The 16,037-nt window shown below is 45.9% G+C and overlaps 1 protein-coding gene across 1 annotated transcript; it reads left to right on the top strand.

The window, feature by feature from the left end:
* The first annotated feature begins 231 nt into the window (after positions 1 to 231).
* LOC144694236 (extracellular calcium-sensing receptor-like) lies at positions 232 to 12,635 on the top strand. Its single transcript, XM_078564580.1, has 5 exons — positions 232 to 504; positions 2,202 to 3,035; positions 9,396 to 9,623; positions 10,839 to 10,962; positions 11,725 to 12,635. Exons 1-5 carry the CDS (start codon positions 247 to 249, stop codon positions 12,633 to 12,635), a joined length of 2,355 nt encoding a protein of 784 aa, XP_078420706.1. The 5' UTR covers positions 232 to 246.
* Positions 12,636 to 16,037: the final 3,402 nt, after the last annotated feature.

Genomic DNA, 16,037 nt, shown 5'->3' on the forward strand with positions numbered 1-16,037 from the left:
CACATCTGACCGAGTAAAATAATGAGCTGCACTATTTATGTCTCTTTTCCCTCATAAACTGTGGTCACTTTCAAAAGATTAGGAAATGTGATTTTATAAATGCATGCTCTCAGTATGTCTTGCTGGTGTATATAGTGTATGATAGACCCTGCTACATAAATACGCATGGTTATGTGCCTTTTTCAGAGTCAAAATGTTTGTGTTTCCAACAGTTTTAATCTGAGGGCTTTTCGCTGGGCTCAGTTGATGGTCTTTGCTATTGAAGAAATTAATAATGACCCTACGCTTCTTCCCAATATCACGCTGGGTTATAAGGTTTATGATTCCTGTGCCACTCCAGCATTGGCTTTTAGAGCGGCCCTGACAATTCTCAATGGTCAAGAGGAAAATATTACACTCTTGAGATGTAATGGAGGCTCTTCAGTGCATGCACTTATTGCCGATGCTGGCTCAACACAATCCATAGCAATCGCCAGGACAGCGGGGCTTTTTGGAATACCAATGGTAAGCAGCAAAACTTTTAACATGAAATTGTTACCGACCTTGGCAGTAGCATGGAGGTGAAAGGTAGCAGAAATTTAGAACTCATTTCCCCCAAAAGGCTGTGGATGCTAGGACAATTGAAACTTGACGACTGAGATAAGTGCCTTTTTGTTCAAGTTATCAAGGAATATGGAGCAAAAGCAGTTAAATGCAGTTGAGGTACAGATAAATTGAATACGGAGCGGGCCCATGAGTTTAAATGGCCTCCTCCTGATTCTATTGCTCCTTAGTCACTCTGAGCCATATCAACAAAGAAACATCCAGCCTCAATCACTAATCTGTGCTGAGTTAATCAAACTGGACTTGGGTAGTGCTAGGGGTGCAGCAAAAGCTATGCTGGTACTGTGTTAGGAAAAGAAATACTGCCCAGAGTTGCACCACTAAGCTCTAACAGAAGCGTGTATGAACTGATGTTGGGAAGGATGGGATTGGACTCCGCTTTGGTGTTCTTCAGAGTCTCATAGCCTGAATGTACACCATGTCAAAGCTCACAAAAGCTGAGGTATTGTAGAGCACTTTTCTGATTTGGAATTGTATTTTCAGAAGGGGATGGAAGAGAATTTGAGAGAGAGAGAGAGAGAGAAAGCTATCCAAGTTATGAAATTGGGTGCCAACAATATTCAAACTAAACTAATTTTACATTCTACATTCCTCTCACAATGTTGTTACTTACATTCGAACGAATACTTAAAATATAGATGAACAAGTCCAGGTCCTGTTAAATAAATTTGAGCCTTTATGTACAAGAGGATTCAGTGACAAAGTGGAATCTGTATTCAAACCCAATACAGAGAAATGGGATGAAAGTCTTCCTTCATTGCTGGTTGTCAGGGTTCTATGTGAAATTGCTTTGACGCGTTTCTTAGTTTCAGTTCCTGGTGTGATTCAACCCATAGTCTGAACTGGCACCCATTGCTAATCTCACCCATCATCTGGTACTGGAAACAAAAAGGGTCAGGCTGGTTTGGTGCTCTTTGAAGGTTTGCGCTCAGGTATATTGTTAAGGTTAAACAGAGGGAGCTTTAATCTGTACTTAATCTGAAATCTTGATACTGTCATAGGATTTCTGAAAGGAAAGGGTAGTTAATTTCCTTGTGCCAACATCCATCTCTTTGATACCTGGAAAGACTCCTAATATCATACATTTTTAGACAGACTATAGCTGACAAATTACTATGATTAATGATAGTGGCCAAGGACTTAAAGCATTCATATGGCATTCCTCTCTCCATTATTCAATGTTGATTAGGTTCTTCATTAAAGTAAGGAGAGGACTGTCACATCAGCACATTATCATTAGTCGCAAATTTGGCCAAATTTGAGGCACATAAATGTTATGAATGCATATGTGAGCTAATCTGTGAGGGATACTAAGGTTAGATTTTCAGCTTCCCGCCTGGGCATAAAACTGATGTTGTGGATCATGCACCCTGCACAGAATCCAGCTCACTTTTACTTTCTATTCCATTCGATGGACATTGAATCGGGCGGGACCTTGTAACAGTCGCTCAATCTACAACGCCAGTGTTACGCTGTGGCAGCAAATTGAAAATCCGCCCTCTTGCTTCTTGAATGGACATTTTGAAGGCTGAGCTTCTTAAATGATAATAAAAAGTAAATTGAACTAAAAAGTAAATCTCTTTTTGATGTTTTCACAGATTAGTTATTTTTCTTCGTGCATGTGCCTGAGCAATAAAAAGGAATTCCCAACCTTCTTCCGAACTGTACCCAGCGACTATTTTCAGGTCACAGCCTTCGTGCAGCTGGTGAAGCATTTCGGCTGGACCTGGCTGGCGGCATTTGGATCCGACGATGATTACGGCCGTTTGGGAGTTTCCGCCTTCGTGGAGCAAGTGACGGAATTTGGAGCCTGTGTTGCTTTTTCTGAATTTCTTCCCAAAGTTAACGACAGGGAGAAAATCTTGCATCAAGTTGAGCTCATTAAAAAGTCAAACGTCAAAGTTATTCTTGTCTTTGCTCTTGAGATAGATCTGAACTTCCTGGTCGAAGAGCTCGTGCGCCAGAATGTCACCGGATTGCAATGGTTGGCGAGCGAAGGCTGGAGCACAGCAGCACTGCTCTCAACAGCAGCCAATTCCCAGACTATGGGTGGGACTTTGGGCTGGGCAATTCGTAGGGTTGATATTCCAGGAATTAAACAGTTCCTGGTCAGGCTCCATCCATCTAAGTATCCGGGCAATGAGTACATTAAGCAGTTTTGGGAAGCCGCGTTTCAATGCACATGGACATCATACAACAACACAGGAGAAACATGGTTTGGGCCTTCCAAGCATGAGTGTACTGGGCAAGAAGATTTAAAAGATGTGCATAACGTATTCACTGATGAATCACAATTGAGAGTTTCATATAATACTTACAGAGCTGTTTATGCTGTGGCCCATTCCATCCATAATATGTTGCAGTGCAACAAAGACCAAGGACCATTTGTCAATAAAACATGTCCAGACATTTCAAAACTTAAACCTTGGCAGGTAAGTTGTATCTTAATAAAAATTACAACTTAAATGTACCCACGATACAAATCATATGAGATTAAAATTTCATTCAATGTACTTAGCAATGCCCTGAAACATTACATAGGTTGTACAGCACAGAAACAGGCCATTTGGCCCAACCAGCCCATGCTGGTGTTTATGCTCCTTCCATCTTTCCTCATCTAAATCTACTATTGTAACCACCTATTCCCTTCTCCTACTTAAGCTTGTTCAGTTTACTATTAAATGCATCTATACTATTTGCTTCAACTACTCCCCTGTGGTAATGAGTTCCACATTGTCACCGCTCTTTGGCCAAGGAGGTTTCTTCTCAATTCCATCTTGGATTTCTGGTGACTGCCTTTTACTGATAGCACCGAGTTATGCTAATCCCAATGAATAGATAATAAGGTGTGTAACTGGTGAATGTGGCAACTAAATGCAATTCAAGCCTGACTGTTAGTTTAAATAAAAGAAAGACAGATTTAAATTGAGAAGCTAAATAACTTTCACAATAAGTTTCAGTCAATTCCATTTTAAAGGGCAGTTTAGAGTCAACCACATTATTGTGGATCTGGAGACACATGTAGGTAAGGATGGCAGATTTCCTTCCCTAAAGGGCATTAGTGAACCAGATGGGTTTGTACAACTATTAATAATAGTTTCATAGGTCTGAATTTTCAGGTCGGCAGGCAGGCGTGATCAGCGGGCCTGGGATTGGCACTGCCCGCGATCGGCCCACGACCCAATTAAGGCCCTCCTAACGTGAAATGTGCACTGGGTCCAATGGCGACCCAGTGAATGATTTAAAACGGCACAGGCAGCCCCTTGAAGGCTGCCGGTGAAGAAGCACACAGTCTGCATTGCAGAGATGGTGCCTATGGCCTCGGCAGCAGCTGGAGACAACAGGCGGGAGAGCTGGTCGGGTGGGCACTCAGCCTCCTGCCTTTCGGACAAGTGCTTCACCATACTCCTGGAGGAGGTGGCTGCCAGGAGGAACACCCTTGTACCAAGGGACGGAAAGAGGAGGCCACTACGCCTGCTGAAGAAAGCCTGGGAGGAGCTGGCAGTGATGATCAGCAACCATGATATGGTGCGGCGCACATGGGTGCAATTCCACAAGAGGTTCAATGACCTGCTGTGCTCAGGAAGGGTGAGTGCTGTGTTGGCATAGATCACTGTGGTGAAGTGTTAAGGCCTTGCTGTCCCCCCGTGGAGCTCAGGGGTGTTAGAGCCTGGATGCCACTCAATGACACCAGAGCTGGCCAAGGGGGTGAGCCCTGGCTGCTTGGACTGAGTGTCTTCCAGCTTGCGGGCCACAACTCAGATGTGCCCTGTAAGGCGCTCCTCAGGTGGAGTTGGCCAGGCTGCAATGGCGCTGCAGGTAGAGAGTGGACTAATCAATGCTCCTCTCTCTCCTTTCAGGAGAAGACAAGCCATAACCAAGCTGAGAGGGCACATACAGCCGGAGGCCCACCCAGTATGCTGCTGCTCTCCCGGTTCGAGCAGGACGCCCTTGAGCTGGAGAGCTGGCACTTTCCCTGTGCAACCAGCTGTGGAGATGCTGGGGTGTCAGATGAATGTAAGAGCGTAGCACACAGAGGTGACAGTTTCGGATTGTACAACCATTCTAGTGTAGTTTCTTCATTGATGGGAGCCTCAAATCTGGAGTCCCCATTGATCATTGAAAGACGATGGCACCAAGATGCAGATCTCCATTGTCTCACCAAGGTGCCTGGCATGCAGAGTGATAGTGTGATGACTTTAACTAATGACATGTTCTTGTCCTCCCTTAGATTTGCCAGCATGCACTCGATCGCAGGACCCCAAAGAGGGCTGCCGGGCTTCATCTGCACCTGCGTCCGCACTCTGAACCAGGCACCAGCACAGATACCAGCACCTCAGTGGGCATTAGACCATTGGCTACATTGCCGGGGCACATTGGTGAGGGCACTTCACACTCGCTTGAAGTGCAGGCGGAGGCAGAGAGTGCCCAGGGCGCCGGCATGTGGAGAGGGCTGCTGGAGACCAGGACAATGCTGTGTTGAAGACAGATGATGAGCCTCTGGAGTCATCCATTAGGCGGCAGGTGCTGGATGTCCAGTGGGTTCTGTGAGGGGATCTTACGGAGATCCATGAGAGTCTGCGCACCATTGCCTCTGTGGTGGAGGAATCCATGCGGAGCATAAGAACTGTGTTGGCCCTCATGGCCAAGCACACTGCCTCCTCCATTGAGAGAGCGTTGACCCTCATGGAGAGGCAACTCCAGGGACAGAATCAGGGGTTCCTGGGGTTGCGCTTGGATCTGCAAGCCCCACACAGGCAATGACCTCAGGTGGTCAGTGCCAGTGTGGGAGATGGATGAGGCATCCAGTATCCCAGCTAGGTGCCTGTCCATCAATGGCAAGCAGGGAGGTCCAAAATGACCTCGTGTTGGCACACGAGTTGCTTGCCATCTCTGCGGGCTCCACTCAGGGTGCTCTGGATGATGGCAGTAGCTCCTCCACCCCTCCGCCAATGACCATGGCACCTGATGAGGCTGCGATGACTGGGGAGATGCCAGCTGTGGCACTGGCTGTCCCTCCCAGGCGGGGCCAGCACAAGCTCCACCGGCCAGAGGAAGACCAACAAGGCATCAGAGTCAGCAGGCTGCCTCCAATGCTGCTGCCAGCAAGGGGGGCACCAAGACACAGCACTCATAAACGTTAAGTTTAAGGCTCCATGAGTACAAGAGGGGCTGTTCGCAGGTAATCTTCTGTTCAGTTATGTTTGGTTTATATGTCTACTGGTGTGGGCATCAACATCAGTAATGGTCGTGTCAATGTGATTTCAATGTGACAATAACATTAAATTTGCTGTTGTTGTGATGGCTTGAGTATGCTTCACCTGTTATTTTTGGTGCAGGGTGCGCCAATATGTAAGGCTGGACGTGAGTGGCTCTAAACTTTATTGCACAGGCACTGAGTGGAGTTTGGGTTCACATGACATGGGCATTTCGGACATTCTGGATGGAGGCAGCAGCCCTGGCATGAGGTGGGAGCAGCTCTTTGGCAACCTAACTGAAGGAGAGTTGGATCAAGGTGTCCCTGATGTCCCTGCCTCCCTGGAGATTACAGATGTCTGCTTCCACACCCTCAGCGATCTCCTCACCGTCCTCCTCTTCTGACTCACCGCTGGATTCATCCTCTGTGGCCTATGGAGTTGCGTCAAGGTCCTCTTCCTCCAGTGGGCCCCCCCTTGCCAGTGCCAGATTGTGGAAAGCGCAGCATGCAACCACTATCAGTGACACCCGTTTTGGCGGGGCATTGTAGTGCACACCTGAACAGTCCAGGCATCAGAAGCGCATCTTCAGAAGACCGATGATCCTCCCTATCACTGCCGTTGTGGAGACATGACTTCTATTATAGCGCTGCTCTGCCTCAGTTCTTGGGTGATGGAGAGGCGTCATAAGCCACCTTTTCAATGGAAAGCCCTTGTCACCCAGCAGCCATCCATCCAATCAGGCTGGAGCACTGAAAAGCCTTGGCACCTGGGAATGTCTCAAGATATAGGCATCATGGGAGCTGTCAGGGTCCCTTGCACAGACTTGCAGAATCTGCATCCTATAGTCACACACTATATCTGCACGTTCAAGGAGTGGAAACCGTTCCTGTTGATGAAGGCACCCGGCTGACCCGCTGGCACCTTGATGGCCACATGTGTGCAGTTGATCACACCCTGGATGCGGGGGAGCCCAGCAATCGCTGCAAACCCTCTGGCTCGCTCAGCCTGGCTGGCCTCGTCCGTACGGAAATGAATAAATGTCATTACCCACCTGAACAGAGCTTCTATCACCAGCTTGACGCAACTATGGACAGCTGATTGGGAGACTCCACACAGACCCCCCGCTGACCCCTGGAAAGAGCCAGAGGCATAGAAGTTGAGGGCCACTGTGACCCTCAGGGCCACTGTCATGGGGTGCCCACCAACACAGTCGGAATTGGTCTCAGGCCCAATCATCTGACAAATGGAGGTCACAGTCTCCCTGGAGAGGTGGAGCCTCCTTTGGCATTGCACCTCGGACATATTGAGGTAGCTGCATCGCCACCTGTAAACCCTGGCAGCAAGATAGTGGCGCCTTCTGCGGCCCCTCCCTGCGCCCCTTGTGCCTGTGTCTCTCCTCCCACAGGTCACTCCCCTGGAAACTGCAAAGGAAACCTGACCTCCTCTCCCTTCTGCCCCTCTCTTCCCCCTCAGAGGAAGTGCCTCCAGTGGAGACCACAATCCCCATCACCAGGGTTACAGCAGGCTGTCTGATACCCAGAAGGGTCCACACGATCTGAAACTTCTGGGAGCCCTGGAGACACCAACGAGTCCTGAAATGAAGCCTGGAAACGCTAAGAATGAAGCTCAGAACTGAGATGAAGCTGCCAAGTATCAATAAGTAACCAGCAGCAATTTATCTCCAAAACTCCTCACTACTCACACTGGCAATGCTGCCGACCCTTTTTATCACCCCCTTGGATGAGGTTTGGCAAAATGTCAGCTGCCCGTCTGATGAGCACGAAATTGCACGGGCAACGTGAAATCTTGGCCAATTGCCTTTTTAATGGCTTAACCGGCCTCTTAATTGAGGGCAGGCGTGGCTCCGACACCCGCACAGTCCCGCTGACCGAAAAAATGCAAGTGCGCGGGATAACGTCGGGGTGCTCGCCCGACATCATCTCGCACGATTTCACATCCGATCGGGTCAGACACGCGCCCGCCTGGTCAGCATAAAATCCTGCCCATAGTCACCATTACTGAGACTAGCTTTATTTTCCAGGTTTATTAATTGAATTTAAATTCCACCAGCTGCCGTGGTGGGATTTGAGCCCATGACCCCCAAGCATTAGCCTGGGGCGCTGAATTACTTGTGCAGTTATATTGCCGCTACACTACCGTCTTCCTTATTATTCTGCTTTCAGATTTCCAGCATCCATAGTATTTTGCTTTTGTATTCATTTATAATCTAAAACAAATAATCTGGCCATTTACCTCATTGCTATTTGTGGGAGTTCTCTGTGCTCAAAATGGCTGCCTTGTTTATTGTATTACAAATCTGATTACTCTTCAAAATTACATAATTGATTGTAAAGCATTTTGCGACATCCTGTCCCTGTGATAGGCACAGAAATCGAAATTTTTCTTCACTATGAGGTCAATTAGAAGCCAATCAGGTATTTTAGAAACTGCCTGATCTGCTCACAATATGAGGCTGATAGGACACTTCTTACACTAATTGGATGTTAAAGTTGGGTATGAATGAATGTATGTACTGTCTTGGTTATGTTTGAGGAGAACACCTGTCTTTTACAAAAGCAGGAGGCTAGAATTCGCTGGCCCAGCCAAATCAATAAAGAAGTAAATAAAAAAAGGAATTAGCAGGAAACATATGATTTTCTTCCACTTAATACTTTTCTTATGAGTTTGAAATAAATATTCTGCTTGTGTGCCCAAATGTGATACCTTAAGTAAGACAGATACATTTAAAAACGTTTAGATTTTCAGATTAGTCTGCAGCCACACTGACTTACTGGTCTGAAACCAATAACAGTGGAACATGACGAGAAGTAATTGGCAGCATCCAAATTATCGGCAAAGCTCCATTCAGTAACAAAATGTAGGTGAAAGCATCCTCTTCTCATAACTCACTTTGATGCTTTTCAATGTTTAGAAAGTTTCCAGGAGGTCCAGCAGATGGACTATCACATCACTCGGTTTTAGTGCATTCCAGAATGAAAAATAGACCTGACTTCAGAATTAAACTGTAGTTTTTGCATTTCAAAGAAAAAAAGAATCTACATTTACACAGCACTATTCATGCCAATGAAGTTCTACCGAAGTAAAGTCACTTTTGTAATGTAGGAAACATAAGAGCCAACATGCACAGCAAGCTCCCACAAAGAGTAATGGAACAAATGATCTGATCATCTCTTTTAGGTGTTGGCTGAGGAATAAATATTGCCATGGTATCAGGAGAATTCAGCTGTTCTTATTCAAATAGTGACATGTGATCATTTACTTCCGCTTGATAGGACAGATGGATCATTAGTTTACTATCTCATCTGAAAGATGGCACCTCCAATAGTGCAGCACTCCCTCAATACTTCACTGGAGGATCAGCTGAAGTTATGTGGTCAAGTTCTGGAGTACGACTTGAATCCACGAACTTATGACTCAGAGGCAAATATCTAAAAGACACCTAAAGCCACTCCAAATTTAGGTGTAAGTTACAGCATAACCACAGCTCCATACTGAATTTAAATTACACAATTTAGTTTTTAAATATAACAGCTATCACAATATATAAGAATGTTGTGTGATTTCTTTGCAAAGGTTCTGCATTACTTAAAGAGGGTGAAATTCACAACTGCGTTTGGAGATGAAGTGAGATTTGATGTCAATGGTGATCCTCTAGCAGCCTATGATCTCCTGAATTGGCAGCTGGCCCCAGATGGGAACATTAAGTATGTTAAAGTTGGCCAGTATGATGCATCTGGCAGTCCAGGGAACCAACTTCTTATAGAGAAGGAAAGTATAATGTGGAGTGGAGGACATAAAATGGTAAGGCACAATTATATAAATACTTTATAAGTGTAACTAAAAGTTTGGGTGGCAAATGTCACCAAAGATGTAAGGATTATGTTCAGCAACAAACTAATATTCACTGCTATAACAATGATAAAGTTCAAGAGATGGACAAGCAAAGGATGAAAGGAGCAATGGACTCTGACTTTTCGGGTTCAGTCCAATCTTACGGTGGGCGGACGGGCGAATCAGCCAGGCGGACTTTGCATTTTTCATGAAACCTCATCCAAGGGTGGGATGAGGTTCCCTTTATTAAATAAAACAAAAATAAAAATCTCTGGACAGCATTTTTATCATTTATATGTTCAGGTGCCTGATTGTGACGCTTGGGCATTTTTATTCCTGATTTTCAAAACTTTATTTCATGGTTTTCGGGTCTGCAGCATCCTGAGGCAGCTCTCTGCCTCCAGGGAGCTTTCTCTCAGCGCTCCCCCACAGCCGCGGAAACGTTATCGCCCGCCCTCCTCCCACCCCCACCCTGGCAGTGCTGAGCTGGCTGTTAATTGCGGTGTGATCAGCAGCCCGTTCCCTGACCACTCCCAGGCTCGCCAGTCGCACCGCACACCCACCAAGCTATAAATTCAGGACACGGTCTTGTGGGGTGAGAGACAGCGAATGTGGATTCTCATCAGAGTGAGAGGTGCCCAGTTGGAAAAAAGACAAAAGCAATCAGGCAGGTATAAAGACAAAAGGGAAAGATTTGGAGATAGTACAGAGTGGGTTTGGATCTTGACTTTGTGCAATATTGTGAATTAGGTAAAAGCAAGTTGGCAGCCCATCTTACATCTCTCCCCATTTTGATGGAACTAAGAATTGGTAGCAATACAAGGTCTGCCAACTCACTACCTCTATTTTGCACTGTCACATGAAGTTGAGATCTACCCCAATGAGAAATAGAAACAAAATGAACCTGAACAAAGGATAGATAACAGCAAGAGAGATTTTGATTAATCAGTTTCTGGTGTTTCTAATATTGTGATTCAATTATAATGTTAAGATTACTTTAATCCGCAACATACAATAGTTAAAGCTCTTCTGTATCAATATATCAGTCGTCAGTTTACTTTTGTACACATGACAGTTAATGAAACAAATCTCATAATTTTCTCCGCAGGTTAAAAAACTTTATTTGTAATCCTGCATAAAATACACTCGTAATAAATTTATTTCCATTGTTCATTTCCAACCCAGGTCATCACAGCAAAGTGCAGTGAAACTTGTCTACCTGGAACAAGAAAAGGAGCCAGACCAGGGCAGCCAATTTGTTGTTATGACTGTATACCCTGTGCTGAAGGTGAAATTAGTAATCAAACTGGTGAGTCTATCTATCTATCTATCTGTTTGTCTGCCTGTTTGTCAGCATAACAATACATAATGTGTTCTGTGGGTATAATATTCATCCCTTTATAAAAAAGTGTGAGGTTGAAATTGGTCTTGGGAAAATACAGCAAAATGGACCAGAGCAATTGACAGTCTGTTTTCCATAGTGTCCAAATTTCCTCCCCATGCCTCCTAAATTGCCATGTGTAATGCTACATAAGAACAGAAGAAATAAGAAATAGGAACAAGAGTAGGCCATATGACCCCTTGAGCATGCTCTACCATTCAATAAGATTATGACTAATCTTCAATCTCAACTGCACTTTCCCATCCAATTCCTATATCTCTGAATCCCTTATGGAGCCCAGCCTTGAATATACTCATCGACTGAGCATCCAAAGATCTCTGGGGTAGAGAATTCCAAAGATTCATACCCCTTGCAGTGAAGAATTGTTTCCTCATCTTACTCCTCAGTGGCCAACCCCTCATCCTGAGGCTATGCCGTGAGGTTGAGGGCCACCAGCCAGGGGAAACACCCTCTCAGTATCTACTTTTTCAAGCCCTCTCAGACCCTTATATGTTTCAATTGGATCTGTCAGGAAATCTGTCAGCAGGAAATATGAATAGTTGAACACGATTGTGTTGCACGCAGACAGTTGAGGAAAATGATATCTCTGATCTGGTTTTATATGTATATATATATAGATACATTTATCTTGAAGTTTGTTGGAAACATATTTTTTGTTGTCTTCTGCAGATTCAGTGGACTGCTTGGCATGTCACTCAGATTACTGGCCAAACCTAAAAAGAGACAAATGTATCCTCAAGAGAATTGAATTTTTGTCATTTGGAGACACCATGGGGATCATATTAACAACATTGTCCTTATTTGGTGCTTGCCTATCAATGGCTGTTACTGCTGTTTTCTACCATTACAAGAATACCCCTATTGTCAAAGCAAACAATTCTGAGTTAAGCTTCCTTCTTTTATTTTCATTGGTACTCTGCTTCCTCTGCTCTCTTCTCTTCATGGGCCAACCAACAATTTGGTCCTGCATGTTGCGACATACTGCATTTGCCATTATATTTGTCCTTTGTATTTCTTGCATCCTTGGGAAAACAATCATGGTATTAATGGCATTCAACGCAAGGCTTCCAAATAATAATGTGGTGAAATGGTTTGGCCCTTTACAACGAAGACTTTCCATATATTTTCTGCCAGCAATTCAAGTTGTGATATGTATTCTTTGGTTGAACTTATCGCCCCCATATCCTGCAAAAAATATTGAATATCAAAGTGCAATCATTATATTAGAATGTGATGTGGGGTCAGCAACAGCCTTTTATTCCGTGTTGGGCTACATAGGTTTACTATCTGTCATGTGCTTTTTTCTTGCATTTCTAGCGCGTGAGTTGCCAGATAACTTCAACGAAGCAAAGTTTATCACCTTCAGCATGCTGATTTTCTGTGCCGTTTGGATAACTTTCATTCCAGTCTACATCAACTCTGGAATGTACATAGTAGCTGTTGAAATATTTGCAATATTGTCTTCCAGTTTTGGTTTGCTTACCTGTATATTTGCTCCTAAGGTTTACATCATTCTATTGAGACCAGAACTGAACACCAAGAAAAATCTAATGGGCAGGCCACCCTCTAACAGATCTTGAATACTGGAAGGATAATAATCGTTGACCTGCCCAAAAGCAAAGCATACAAGTGTCCTGGCTTTGATTTATTGCAGTGCTAATGTTAGCATTTGCCACCTTTGTATATTATAGTGGTTGTACCATAGAGAAGATTCCTTGGAAAATGTATGAGTGCAAATAAACAATAATATAAATATGTAAGTGCTTGTTTAGCCTTCCCCTCTATCAATCCTATCTAAACAGTGTCCTGGACAATAACTAGAGCATCCTGGACAATAGTTATCCCTCAATTAAAATCACTAAAACAGTTTATCTGATCATTATTACATTGCTGTTTGTGGGAGCTTGCTATGTGCAAATTGGCAGCTGTGTTTCCTACATTACAACAATATCTGAATTTGAAAACACTTAATTTGTGGAACATGCTTTGGGATTTCCTGAGGATGAGAAGAATGCAATGTTTTTAAATTCATAAATAACTCTCTATTTTTGTTCAGTAGATCTGTACAATCATGCAATTCCACTGAATTTAAAGTTAAAAAATTAATAAATAAAATACGCAGGCACATCTATTGATATAATCTGTAAAAATTGCAGAATAATCCATTGTAATACCTCAATGGGCACAGCACCAGCAATGATATTTTTAGGTCTACAGAGTAGGAAGCCATTCAGTTGAAAAGAATAGAAGAGATGTGGTAAATCAAGAAATTTTGCTAGGACGCACAATGGTCCAACTATAAAGTCATTCTTTAATTATTGGCAGAACATTTAAAATACCTTTCTACCAAGGAAGACAATCCATTCAAATTACATACAAGCAAATGCACAGAAAATTTTAAATGTACACAGAAGCTGGTTAAATGTTAATTTAAAAAAGAAAAGCTGGAAACAAATATTATCTTTGTTACTTTGCCGTAGTCTCAACTCTAAGCCAGAAGGCAGTGGGCTTGAGACATAGAAGGGCTTAAACACAAAGGCTAATTTGACACCATGTGGAGAATTTTCCTCATTTGGGTGCGGGAGCGGGCAGGTGTGGAGCCGATCGCCACCCGCGATCGGGTCCGCGCCTCCATTTTACACGGCCGGGCCGATTAAGGCTTCACGAGGATAGCGGGAGTGGGCGGGTGGCGGCAGGAGTACAATGACCATCGAGTCCAGTAGCGACCCAGCGGCCTGTTTAAATGAAGTGCTGGCAGCCTTGCAAAGGCTGATCACAACGGCCAGTAGAAGGGCTCCCCAGGGCGCTGCTGGAGAGCAGGTCAGGCCAGCGGTAAGGGCAGCGGGGCAATGTGCCCCTCGGTTTTCCAATGAGTGCCTATCTGCCCTCCTGGAGGAGGTGGCAGCACAGCAGGAGGTCTTTATTCCGAGGGACAGGAGGCGAAGGCCCTCCCCACCTGACCAAACGTGCCTGGGAGTGCCAAAGATAGTCAGCTCCCATGACGTGGTGCAACACACATAGGTCCAGTGCCATAAGCGAGTCAACGACCGGGAAGGGTGAGTACCATGTTAGCAGAGGTCACTTAACATAGCTGGTAGCCTTTCACCCCCATGCCCGCCCCGCCCCCCCCCACCCACCCAACTCTGAGTGCAGCTACAGCATTGAATCCTTTGCAGCTTGTTTCCCGTGCTGAGTGGGCCAGCAGATATTGCCCATGCCTGGTTCACCCTGAGAGGGTAGTGCTGAGGTGGGTTCTGCACCCACAGCATGTGTTAGACTGACACCCAGAGTACTGTTTTGAGGGCAACCTCAAGGATCTGTGCCTAGGTGCAGTGCTGGAACTGCGAAACATGTCAAAGTCAGGGTGCTAACATGCTGGGAGGGGAGCTTCCAGGAGGCAGGACATCAATCCATCTGCTGGCCTTGGCATTCCATGTGTGCCTCCTTGCTTTACAAGGTTAGACCGTGTGGTGCTAAATGTGATGGAGGCAACATTTGGGCAAGGTGGGGTCAGCCCTGGCTTCTTTGTGTGAGTGTGCGGCAGCTGCGGGGTGACCAAGCACTGGAGCCCTGCAATGTCCCACTCTGGTTGGGGTTGCAGGAATGTGATGGGAATCCAGGTACAGAGTGGACTAATCAATTCTCTTCTTTTCAGGAGATGACTGTACACATACTGCTGAGCGGCTGCGGACTGGCGGAGGCCAGGCCCAGTTGGCCATTGTGACTAGATGCGAGCAGGAAGCGATGGATCTGGAGAGGCGCCATGTGCCCAGGTGCACTGGTGGCGGTGAGACAGAGTGCCCAGGGCGCCGGCAGTCAGAGGACAGCAGGGGACCAGGCATATGCTCGGTTGGTGACTGATGATGTGCCTCTGGAGTCGTCTGTGATACAGCAGACGCTGGAAGTCCGGCAGGGTATGTGGGAGGATCTAGCGAAGAAACATGAGGCAATGTGTGGCATGGCCTCTGTGCTTGGGAAGCCACATGGAGCATCATGATGCAATGAGCCTCGTGGCTGAGTACCATGCTTCCTCCATGGAGAGAGTGGGGACTCTCGTGGAGAGGCTCCTCCAGGAGAACAAACAGGGCGTCCTGAGGTTGTGCTCAGACCTGCACGCCCTCACAGTGGCATTGACCTCAGCTGGTCAGTGCCAGTGTGGGAGATGGTTTGGGCACCAAGTATCCCAGCTCAGTGCCCATCCATCAATAATAAGCAGGGAGGTCCGAAGCGACCTCGCATCGGCACAGCAGCTGCCTGTCGTCTCTTCGGGCTCCTCTCAGGATGCTCCGGATGAGGGTAGCATCTCCTCTGCCAGTGACCATGGGATCCAATGAGGCTGTGGCAACTGGGAAGATGCCAGCTGTGGAACTGGCCGCTCTCTCCCAGGCAGGGGCCATCAAAGGTTCCATGGGCCAGAGGATGGCCACCAACGTCACCGAGGCCAACAGGACGGCACAGCGAGCAGGCAGTCTCAGACGCCAGTGCCAGCGAGGGGGGAGCACCTAGATGTAGCACTCACAAGCATAAACTTAAGGCACCTTAGGCACACCACGGGTTTCTCACTGGTGGCTTTATGTTGTCCCGCCATTAGTTCATGACCACTTGGTGTGTTGCATAACACCTTTGTAATTATTTTTTTCTGTACTTCATTTTGTAAAATCATAAAATTTCGACATGTGAACATGGCTCAGGGTGATTCCTTACTTCTGCAGGCAGACGGGAACCCATGATGTTACGAGTGAATTGTTTAACATTGAGCTTTATTGACAAGGCCCTTGGTTAATGTTCCTACCCAGGCAGATGTTGCTCTCAGGTATCGAGTATGGAGCTTGCAGCCCTGACTTTTGTTGGGATCCACCTGTGGTGGGCTAGCTGAAGGCTCATTGGATTAAAGCCTCCTGGGTGTCCCTGCCTCCCTGGAGTATGCCTGGGTTAGCGTCTACCCCCTCAGTGTTCTCCTGTGCATGCTCATCCTCAGACTC

This window comes from Cetorhinus maximus, chromosome 19 (assembly GCF_964194155.1).
Source record: "Cetorhinus maximus chromosome 19, sCetMax3.hap1.1, whole genome shotgun sequence".
NCBI lineage: Eukaryota > Metazoa > Chordata > Chondrichthyes > Lamniformes > Cetorhinidae > Cetorhinus > Cetorhinus maximus.

Excerpts from the sequence above, each read along its gene's own strand:
- LOC144694236 (XM_078564580.1), top strand. The coding sequence starts at position 247 with ATGGTCTTTGCTATTGAAGAAATTAATAATGACCCTACGCTTCTTCCC. Across the intron at positions 3,036-9,395 it reads CAAAACTTAAACCTTGGCAG|GTTCTGCATTACTTAAAGAG; the intron begins GTAAGTTGTATC and ends TTCTTTGCAAAG. Across the intron at positions 10,963-11,724 it reads TGAAATTAGTAATCAAACTG|ATTCAGTGGACTGCTTGGCA; the intron begins GTGAGTCTATCT and ends TGTCTTCTGCAG.